At 39.8% G+C, this 11,491-nt stretch overlaps 1 protein-coding gene and 3 non-coding genes across 6 annotated transcripts in view; 3 read left to right on the forward strand and 1 right to left on the reverse strand.

Moving 5' to 3' along the window:
- The window catches only part of LOC118101626 (pleckstrin homology domain-containing family A member 5-like), a 197,056-nt gene that overhangs the window by 15,944 nt on the left and 169,621 nt on the right, over positions 1-11,491 (reverse strand). For all 3 annotated transcript variants that reach the window (XR_007032336.1, XM_047338557.1, XM_047338558.1), the window contains 5 exons: positions 11,206-11,444; positions 8,164-8,247; positions 7,110-7,229; positions 4,143-4,196; positions 2,051-2,131 (listed from right to left, as the gene is read on the reverse strand). Coding sequence is in view for 2 of the 3 variants with exons in the window: in XM_047338557.1 (XP_047194513.1) it covers positions 2,051-2,131; positions 4,143-4,196; positions 7,110-7,229; positions 8,164-8,247; positions 11,206-11,444 (578 nt within the window). In the remaining variant the exon portion in view is untranslated. The remainder of the gene's footprint in view (positions 1-2,050; positions 2,132-4,142; positions 4,197-7,109; positions 7,230-8,163; positions 8,248-11,205; positions 11,445-11,491) is intronic.
- trnap-cgg lies at positions 9,374-9,445 on the forward strand. The gene has a single exon. It is a non-coding gene; the product is annotated as a tRNA-Pro (tRNA).
- trnap-agg lies at positions 9,994-10,065 on the forward strand. Its single transcript has one exon. It is a non-coding gene; the product is annotated as a tRNA-Pro (tRNA).
- trnap-agg lies at positions 10,311-10,382 on the forward strand. The gene has a single exon. It is a non-coding gene; the product is annotated as a tRNA-Pro (tRNA).

Raw genomic sequence — 11,491 nt, forward strand, 5'->3', positions numbered from 1 at the left:
TCTTCAAATATTCCCGGAAGGGATCTTTATGCTTATTTCAGTTCAGCCTGTGAAATCAGTGCTGTATGAATAGAATATAATTTCTACATTGTGTTTTTACAGTTGGACCATTTACGAGAGAATAACAACCTTTGGTTTTCAAACCAAGAGATAAATCCAACCAAAGTCCTCCATGGTTTTCTTAGAATAGATCCCTGGAGACCAAGAAGGAATTTACTGTCACCTTTATGGAACTCTTTGGACTGATTTATTAAAAATAATTTCCTGTTTTATTTTGATATATCAGACCTTGTGTGTCTGTTGGATGTTCTACTTCCTGCCCCACCCTCATTTCTTTCACCTGTGTCCAACTATCCTTTCTTGTGTATTTAGTCTCTGTGCTCCCAATCCCAGTTTGTCAGCTCTGTTTGTCTCCCAGGTTTGTCTCCTACACACTGGACCTTTAACATGTTGTATCGTTTGTTTAATCTGTTCACTGAGTATGAAGAGTTTAAGTTTCTTTGGGCCTTGACTGGAAAGTTGAGTAGGAAAAGGACAGATGAAGTTGTGCGGCGTCAGCAGTATCACAGAAATCGTACCGGATCCTTGAAGTAACGACGGAGTTTAGCCAGAAGGCAAAGCATTTGATTTACCATCATCTATGGTCATCAACTTTAGGTTGTGAGAGAAAGAATGACATGACGGATATAAGTAGCCAAAATTAACTTGGAAAAAAGCTGCTGCTCCTTTGCGTCAAAGGACTTGAGGTGGTTTGGGCATCTGATTAGGATCCTCTTGTGTGCCTTCCTTTGGAGGTTTCTCTGGGCACATCCATCTGGTAGAAAACCTCAAGGTAGACGCAGGCCTCACTGGTGGGATTAGATATCCCATCTGGCCTGCGAATGCCTTGGTGTCCCACAGGAGGAGTTGGAAAACATTGCTGGGGAGAGGGACGTCTGGAGCACCCTGCTGTCAACTCCGGATGAGTGTGAGAAAATTCATTTTGTGGATGAATAGTTCCAAAGTGTAACTCACTCTAAACACACAAACAATTGTTTTTACCTTTCTGTTTATGTACAAATTAAACAAATGCGATACAACATGTCAGTTAGTGAGCCTCAGATGTGTTGGCAGGAATCATTTCAAACTTTGGATCGCCGTTTCCCCCTGCTTCCAATCTTTTCCACGCTTCTAGGTTAACCACATCCTGATTCATAATCTGCCTTCTAGATATCAATCTGCTTGTCTCGCTCTCAAAAGGAAAGTGAAACCTAGAACTATCCCTTTAATAATACCTTACGTACTACAAAAATGGAGCACTATTTTATGCAGAGCCACATAAAACACAAATATGTGGAAAAATGAACTTGAAGACAAGCAGTGTAAGCATTTCCAAAGTGTAACCCAACAATGAAGACAGATGGAGAGAGGAGAATTCCATAACTATGTAGAATTACACCGTAAGCCATGCTCGTTTCAGGTCTGTTCTAACAGCATCAAACAGAAAGTAATGAAATGAGATGTGCTGGAACCCAAAACAACTTTATATACACTTTATATAATGCTGTAATGACATCTGGGAAGGATCACTGAGTAACAGCTGGCTGATGGAGGGACTGACTGCATCCAAAGTGGTAAAACAAGAGGTTGATGGTGAAGGGGGGGACGTGGATACACAACCACTGGACTACCAGGGCAAAGGTCTGCTTTGAGTCGGTTTCAGTTCAGTCAACTTAAAATTAAAGAGTTTGTTTAGTATAAACAGAGATTTCCATTTTGGGAAATCAAATCCCAAGCTACATGGAGTTAACGTTAGCTGTATGTTTACATTATGCACATTAGTTGTTTTTATTTAAGATTGAACTCTCCAATCAAAGTCCACTGAAATGTTTTTGTTGTTGAGCCAAATTTCTTTTGTTTTGTTTTGATGAATACAACTTAAAAAATGATTAAACTAAAAATTGCATGATTGCCGTGAGCTTTTGACCCAACAACAGTAAAATATACGATTCGTCCAAACCCAAGTGGACTGCTGAAACTGTTCCAAGCCAGAGCCTGCCGAACACCTTACTTGCTGGTAGAGTTGTGGCCTCGGTGCCGAGTTCTCGATCATAGTATGAATCATGAAGATTAGGGGCTCATTCTCCTTCGTCTATTGGAGCACCATGGAGAAACAGGAGATACAGTGGTGTAATAACACGTCTGTGTTCTGCTGTCGCGAATACGATCAACTTCTCACAAATACCTAATAAGGGTTGAACATTTCAGAGATTTGACATTGGTTTAAATGAATCAAGTACATTAAGCACTAGAGATGTCCATTGATCCTAATGCTTTTGTGTGAGCAAAACACAATTATCTTTGGTCTGAATGTGTAGGGTCTTGCTTTTTTGCCATAGAACTGTCCTCAGCTCCCTCAGGTCCCTACTTTTAAATAAATATATGTTGGTTTCAGGTAAGTTTTCCATTTCCATTGGATTGAATAAGTCAAAAGAGTTTGAACATCTGAGACTTGTTATTAGCTAAGTCTAACTTTCTTATTTAAAGTAACTTTTTATTGGTATGGGTGTGCATTTTAGACATTCCCAAAAACAACAACATCACCTTTAACTGCATTACTAGGCAATGTCAAATATCAATCCAGTCTAGGAGAAACTAAGTTTATTATTGTAACTCGAGTTATATTTTGTGGCGTCTGGCCATCCGCACCATCTGTCCCGACACAATTATTATTCACTGACAAGTAATTCAGTAAAGTATCAATAAAAATAGGTCAAATGGGGCAGGACACTCAGACACTCTTACATACACGTTGTAAACAGATTAGTTAGTCAGTGAAGGTGAACTGTAAAATCCTATCCAAACTGTTTAGAGTGTACAGATCGGATTCTGGTTCAACCTTGACCTACTGTACCTTCTTTATTTGTACGAGGGCCTAAAACCAACATATGAAGTGCTTGGTGTGCGTGTTTACCCCCATACAAGGAGATAATTAATCTGTTTGTGACAATACTGTTATTATAACAGAGTGAAGCGATGTCCAGAGCTACAAAAATAAGACCAATAATAATAACTAAATCCCTCCAAGGTGAGTGATTAAGCATACAGACATGATTTTAAATGAAAGACCTACTGACCAATGTCTACTGAGGGAGAAACTACCCCTATCACAAAAAGGTTTAACATATGTAGTATATGTGTTTTAAAGTAAATAGGCTAAAATTACGAATATATTGCTCTGTTATGTTAAATGAACACGAAACAAGATAAATGACAGAGGATAGAAATTTGTCATTCAAAGACGAATAATAATAACTGAATAACTCCAGCAGACCCATCTAAAAACAATGTTTCCAGTTAGCTTCCAAACTCCTAGTTTCTCACTCCTACATATCCTGTCCAAGGCAGTTCTCTCCCCAAAGCACATGACCTTTTCAGAGCCAAGCAGTCATATTCAATAATGCAAGAACTGTGGGAAGGCGAGCTGCAACCTACAGGCCAGAAATAAACAGCCCATTTAAATGCCTGCCATGATCGGGCAATGCCTCTGTGAACTGTCAACTGCTCATGTTTTTCTTCCAATTAGCCTGGCATGCGGAGCATTCTGCAACACAGTCTTAATGAGATTGCAGTGGGAAAATCCATATTATTTCTTACATTAGTGACAGAAGCAGGTGGAGCAAATACACCACAGACGTATTAAATCATATTGGAAATTAAATTCCTGCTGTTATTTTCTCTTATCTTTGCTCCCTATAAAGACTCCATTGAAACTAAAATGTCACATTTACCTCCCTGCACTTCGCTAAGTTTGTTGTTGGAGCTGTTCTGATCTAGAGTGTCCAAGGTTAAGTGCTGTTGCTCTTGGGCACATACAATTAAAGTGTCAAGCAGTGTGTATTTATAAAGGCTGTGATGGGTATTCCATCTAGACAGCACTTGCTTTCATTGGTTAGTACGTAGGTGCTCCTTAACTGGGAATTACCTACTGCATGCTCTAACAGGCTAATTGCACTCTGCATGTTTCACTTGTGGTAGCCTAAAGATTAGTAAGTATTTTGTTGAAGTGGTGAAAGGGCAAAGATAAGTCAAATGAAATCAAGACAGGAAGAGAAGTAGCCAGAGACCGACATGAATCCATGTGTTGGCTGAGAGGTTCTCACCTGGCTGTCCAGGTAAATAAGGTTCCTCTGGAGGTGATGAGAAAGAACGTCAGTCTGCAGTAGCAGCCCAACAAGGAGGAGAGGAGGCAGGAAAGGTGAGGCCATGGACAGAAGCAGCCGAGAGAAGGAGGGAGATGACAGAGAAGGGGAAGTCAAAGGCACATTTCAAAAGAAAAGGGGGAGATCATGAAAAGAGGAAGAGGAGGATGTGATAGAAGATTAATTGAGATGCAGAGCTGCATATTTAATATTGAAACATTATTTTTTTATGATGACAACTTGAGTGTCAACTAACCCTTACCCAAAGTGTTTGAGTTTCCTAACTTATATCAATCATAGTTTATTTGTCATAAAAACAGCCTTTCCCTAACCATAACCATACCATAGCTGCCATGATGATATTGTAGACAGTCTATAAAGACGAATACTAGCTGGCACTGAATGGTTAAAAAAAGACCTGGAGCATAAAATGGGTTTTTGCACAATCGTCCAACATCAGCCTGTGTAGTTATAGGGTTGAACTGAGCTGTCTCATTAACCTTAACTGACATATATAAAGATAACAGCCGAGTAAGAAGGGTCATGACCTTATCTACAGTCATGCAGCAAAGTTAAAAAGATGTCGATTCTGTAGGTAGGTTTCCTTCCACCTGTCTTCATGCGCTTGAGTGGAAATTTTACTAAAAATATTGAAATATTCCACAAAGGTTGTTACACAGGGCTGAGGTGGAAAAGTTGTGGAATCGAGAAAAGCAAGATGCAAACTGGACACGAACCCAGTTCGAAGCATGTGACCCAAACAAGTTTCAGTGGACAAAAACATCGGATCTGTGTGGAACGTTAATGAGACTGTAAAGTTCCTCACGTGAAACAAACAGAAATCGTGTTTCATCATTTGAGGTTCGATTGCTCTTTTGAATGCTTGTTCGATTTAAACGCACCTGGATTCCCACCCGCTGTTCCTCTTGACAAACCATCCCCAATATTTGCAATAATGGTAACATGCATCAATTTACAATTTATGGTTTTGCAGAATTTCTCAAATTTTGGATTGGATAAAAACCCACCTTGTGCTCCTATTGTTGTGTTGTGTTTGTAATATGTGCGGTACATCTAGGGTTGGGTGATACATTCATATATTTACAGTCAGGAATCACCCAGTAGTTATGTGGCTATGGTGTAAAAGTTGATCATTTCACCTAGTTAAAAAAGTATAAGAAGTTAGGAAACACAAAATAAATTAAATAATAAACTGATAGAACCTTACTGACCAGGAAAAACACAATATTTGAGCTCAGTTACAACATTATCATAGCCAAAATCTAAACCAATACTGTATCTGCCCAGCTCTTAAGACATGCATACTGGAAAGCTGCTGCCAGTTAGCATAGCTTTTCTGCAATTTGAATTATGACATTTATAAAACTTCGAGCATGCTTACTGTACATGCATAATGAAACAACCCAGAGTCTTCCAAATAAACTCCACTGATTAAGTTAACATATAAACAAACAGACAGCACACTGGGTTCAATGGGTTCAAACAAGAACTTATGTGGCACATCAAGCTAAGAAAGGAGGGCACCAAATGTTTAATGCATCAGCTCTGATGCATCCATAAAGTCCCGGCTAACAACTGCACAGAAACCTCAAGCCGACATGCAAAGGGACAAACGGAAGAACAAAAGAAGGCACCAATCCCCAGCATGAAACCGACACACCCACCAGTCTGCACACACACTAGTCCCACACCGATCCTGCAAAATTGAATTGAATTTGGTGTGTTAACATAGGGGCAATGAAAAGTTTGACACTAGAACGTCCCGAATCGATCAGTTGCATCTAGTCAACTTTGTTATGGACCTGTGATAACAATTTCTAATCGGGTACCTCCAGTAGAATTGGCAGTGGTTTTGGAGTTTAGGTTTATTGAGCTAGTTATTTAGGATTTGCCAATCATGCCATCATGATTTCTTGTTTTATTAAGAGTGTATGTTTTATGTTTATTCTCTCAAATATCATCTTAATGGAATAATTGGACAAACTTCCACTTTATCGATTGACATAAACATGTATTGTGATAAAAACTTTGTAGTATTATTTAGGGAGAATTTAGGAAGAAGTTCATGTTTTTTATCCTAGCCTGCATATTTCTTTCTAGTGGAATACCACAGTTTATGGTAATATTACTATAATTTCCTATGGTACTTTTTTCTTCCTTTGTTATTTCTGTTTTTGTACTGCAGTACATTGTCCTGGCTTCATAATCAGCCTTTTAGTTTGTTCAGACAGTGACCAGATGTTACACAGACATAGTAAATAAATCCTTACATGTAACCTGACTGCTGAAGGTTTAACTTTCTGCTAACAGATTGTTGCTGTGAGCTCAGTTCACAGCATCTACACAAATAACCTGTGCTCCCCCTTTCATTTATTTCTTTATAACATTTAAAAAAATAATTTATTCAATGCTCTTATAACCATAATTTGTTTAATCCTTTTAAAAAGGGGTTAATAAATAACTTTATTGTAATCATTTTTTGTTACAGTAATTCATTTAACTGACTAAGATTAAGCCAAAAGGTTTATAAAAATGTTGCTGAAATAAAACTAAAAAAACTGACTGACATATGGTAATATATTTTGGGAAATATGACTTATACATACTGTATATTATATTAAGTGTATTATTTAACTTTTCTTCATGGTCTAGAGTTTAAAAAGTAAACAAAATCACAATGTTTATAATAATATATAATGGGGTTAGGGGGCCCCAGCCCTATTGGGTAATACCAAGTATTCTGTTGTTTGCTCACAGAACCTTTCAAAACACACCAATTTCAATTTTATTTGGAGTAAATAACCAGTCTAACACAAGGAACCTCCCGCTGCAGACACACAACACAGAAAAGTGGCATTTTGGTTGGGAAAGCACATGCACACATGTATGTAGACACTCAGTGCTGACCTTGGCGTTGGGCCCCTCCATACCCAGGGCCATAAGCTGAGTTACTGTGTGCTCCCGCAGGCTGTTGAGCTCCGCCTGCTGCCGGCGGAGCTTGATCAGCAGCAGCGTTAACTCCTCGGGCTGCACAGGGCAACACATAGAGGAGAGAAGAGCTGCCACACTGATAAAAACAACAGGCACCGACTAACTGTCGTGAAACATAATGCAGTGACCTTAGAGAGGAGACACAACAATGATCTGCCAGGACTTTTTAATAGTCCAATAAAGACAATTATAATCCTGAAATGCATTTCAACCAACTATTTCCATTCAGATTATCATTATATGCAGATGACTACCCTGTTGACTTTGAACAGTAATAAAAGACATTTCAGATAACAGCCTCACATTAGAGGGTGTTTGCTATTCATCTTGCAGTGTAGTGTCCACAGTACCGGGGGGCGAAGGGACGTCCCGACATTAAAGTCAAACATTTTTGAGAAAACAAATGAGGTGATTCTAAAGTCGCTTCAGACAATATGACAAATTCCATTTGAAATTTCCTGGAGTAACCAAAGACATCCTTGCATTTGTCCATTGTGTTGTAGTTTCTGATGCACAGAACTTCAGAAATTTGTGACTGTAAACTAATATGAGTTTTAATATTTTTGTTTTTGCATATTACCCCGCCTACATACAATTTTTTTTAAACTACAGTGGGCATAATATGTCATGTAAACAGGGTGCACACACTCCTGCAGAGACAAAAACACAGGAAGGTCTCTCTCACACGCACAAACACATACACGCACACGCACACGCACACGCACACACACTGTGTCATTGCTTGGAACACAGTGAAATAACCGAATGCACACACTGTGACAAACAGCGAGCTGCTAAAAGCCACGTCGGAATTTTGTGGGGGCGAGTGATGTCAGTGACGGACAGCAGAGGGTGTTTTTTGATTGGGGTAATGTTCTCAAAATTGTATTCCCTCTTTGTGAGAGCTCATTGTAAGCAGTTGATCAGTGGGCTGCATCTGACAGAGTGGAGTGCATGGGAGGAGACTCACCGTCTTGCCTTGCAGCGTCTGTGGGGTGATGGTCTGAGGAGGGACGCCGCCTGCAATCGATCGCCGGTCAGCTGGGTACCCGTACTGTGGGGGAGGGAGGAGAACTCAATGAATCAGACTGAAGGTGAAATTCTGCGATTCCTCCCAGCGACCGATGAACACCCATAAGTGGTATTTGGACAAACGTGCTCATTTAAATTGATTTTAAACAGGGTATTATTTGACTACCATTGATATAGGTTTAACATTGGTTTGGTTAAGTTTGCATGTGTCTTAACCATATTTCCATCACTTATGCCTGGGTATTATCTCTTTTAGCTAACTAAAGCTATTGATTTTAACTGTTTGCAGTTTGTCTTTTCTTCTCTGCTTGCTTTCTTTTTTTTTACACCTGAACACTTTGTGGACATTTGCTGGTAAAATTCTTAATAAATACATCATGGTAATTGCACAAGGGGCAAAATTACTGATTTAAAAGACCGTAGCTAAAAATTCACATGATTTGGCTGATTAACGTTCTACATCTCACACACACATTCACACTTTCAACCTGCATTTCAGAAATTACTGATTAGATGGCTCAACATTGCTGCAGCGCAAAACTTATCTGGAACATGTCTTTGCTATTACCTGGTTTATTGTGATACCATTATAACACCACTTCCTGACATTGTCCTTCCTGAATCATTCCCACTTGATTTTTTTACCTGATACCTGCCCATTTACTATGAGTAAAGATGTTACTCTTTTCACCAGCACCTGCTCTCCTGTGAATTCTCTGCATTTGAGTCCTATCTCACACACACATGCATGCACAGCATTACATCCCTAACTAAACTAAATATTTTTCTTTTTACCAAGCTTACGTTAACTAGTAGATAAAAAGGAAGCAAAACATCCTTTTATTCTTTCATTCATCATTCATTGCTGGTGTGTCGTGTGTTTCTGCTGCTCCAGTCCTTTCATGGACCAAAGACCAGGATATGGCACGGCTGCTCTGCCATGCAAATATTGCAATGCGAGTACAGATGATTCCTCTCAACGAAACTCTACATTTCAAGGATAGCATAGATATTGGAAGCAGGAGAAAAACTACTTAGCTACTTTCATCAATGTGAAGGATTGACAGGCGATGCTGTCTGATTCTTACCTGAACAATCACCAAAACTGTTTACCGAAATCATTGCTTTGAGAGTTTCTTATTTTATGTGGCTCGTTGGTCTAGGGGTATGATTCTCGCTTCGGGTGCGAGAGGTCCCGGGTTCAAATCCCGGACGAGCCCTACAACACATTGTATTTGGTGTTTCTCTATGATAATACATTGGCCTTGTTGATGTCAAACTCGGTTCTAGATGTTACTGCATGTTGTCTCAACGAAACTCTACAATTCAAGGACAGCATAGAGATTGGAAACAGGAGAAAACTACTTGGCTACTTTTGTCAATGGGGAGGATTGACAGGCCATAATGTCTGATTCCTACTTGAACAATCACCAAAACTGCTTACCGAAATGGCTGATTTGAGAGAATCTCAATATATCTAGCCGATGATTCTCTCTTAGGGCGCGACTACTTGGCACATTGTATTTAGTGCTTTATGATAATACATTGGCCTTGTTGATTTAAAACTCGGTTCTAAATATTTGAGATGTTACTGCATGTTGTCTCAACGAAACCCCACATTTCAAGGGTAGCATAGAGATTGCAAGCAGGAGAAAGCTACTTGGCTACTTGGTCAATGTTGAGGGATGACAGGCCATGCTAACTGATTCTTACTTAAACAATCACCAACGGACCGAATTAGTTACTTTGAGAAAAATCTTAAATATGTGGTTCGTTGGTCTAGGGGTATGATTCTCGCTTAGGGTGCGAGAGGTCCCGGGTTCAAATCCCGGACGAGCCCTTCACCATATGGTATTTTGTGTTTCTCAGTGATAATGACTTGTTGGCTTCAAACTTGGTTGATGTTACTGCATGTTGTCTCAACGAAACTCTATAATTCAAGGATAGCATAGAAATTGGAAGTAGGAGAAAAGTACGTGGCTACTTTCTTCAATGTGGAGGAATGACAGGCCATACCAACTGATTCTTACTTAAACAATCACCAACGGACCGAATTAGTTACTTTGAGAAAAATCTTATTTACGTGGTTCGTTGGTCTAGGGGTATGATTCTCGCTTAGGGTGCGAGAGGTCCCGGGTTCAAATCCCGGACGAGCCCTTCACCATATGGTATTTTGTGTTTCTCAGTGATAATGACTTGTTGGCTTCAAACTTTTGTTGATGTTACTGCATGTTGTCTCAAAGAAACTCTACAATTCAAAGATAGCATAGAGATTGGAAGCAGGAGAAAACTACTTGGCTACTTTTGTCAATGGGGAGGATTGACAGGCCATAATGTCTGATTCTTACTTGAACAATCACCAAAACTGCTTACCGAAATGGCTGATTTGAGAGAATCTCAATATATCTAGCCGATGATTCTCTCTTAGGGCGCGACTACTTGGCACATTGTATTTAGTGCTTTATGATAATACATTGGCCTTGTTGATTTAAAACTCGGTTCTAAATATTTGAGATGTTACTGCATGTTGTCTCAACGAAACCCCACAATTCAAGGGTAGCATAGAGATTGCAAGCAGGAGAAAGCTACTTGGCTACTTGGTCAATGTTGAGGGATGACAGGCCAGACTAACTGATTCTTACTTAAACAATCACCAACGTACCGAATTAGTTACTTTGAGAAAAATCTTAATTATGTGGTTCGTTGGTCTAGGGGTATGATTCTCGCTTAGGGTGCGAGAGGTCCCGGGTTCAAATCACCATATGGTATTTTGTGTTTCTCAGTGATATTGACTTGTTGGCTTCAAACTTGGTTGATGTTACTGCATGTTGTCTCAACGAAACTCTACAATTCAAGGATAGATATTTTAAGCAGGAGAAAAAGTACTTAGCTACTTTCATCAATGTGGAGGAATTACAGCCTGTACTTGATGCGCTAAACAAAAATTATCATCATCATTATTTGATTCCATGTCCTCTACCTTGGCGAGATGTGTCCTCTGCCGTCGGTCCAGTGTACCGTCCCCTCTGAACACCGGTGAGGACACCTCAGAGAAGGAGTTGCTGGGGTTGTGAGCAACCTGCTGATGAGGAGCAGAGAAGGTGCTGTAGAGAGCCAGGGAGCCATGGGATGGTGAGGTGGGGATGGATTGCGCCACAGCATGTTCAGAGATGTTGCCCATAGTCTTTGTGCTGGGCAGAGTTCCATAATGACCCACACCTGCAATCACAATAACAGGAGGAGAAAATCAAGTTACAATGGAGTCA

This window comes from Hippoglossus stenolepis, chromosome 22 (genome assembly GCF_022539355.2).
Source record: "Hippoglossus stenolepis isolate QCI-W04-F060 chromosome 22, HSTE1.2, whole genome shotgun sequence".
NCBI classification, from domain to species: Eukaryota; Metazoa; Chordata; class Actinopteri; order Pleuronectiformes; family Pleuronectidae; genus Hippoglossus; species Hippoglossus stenolepis.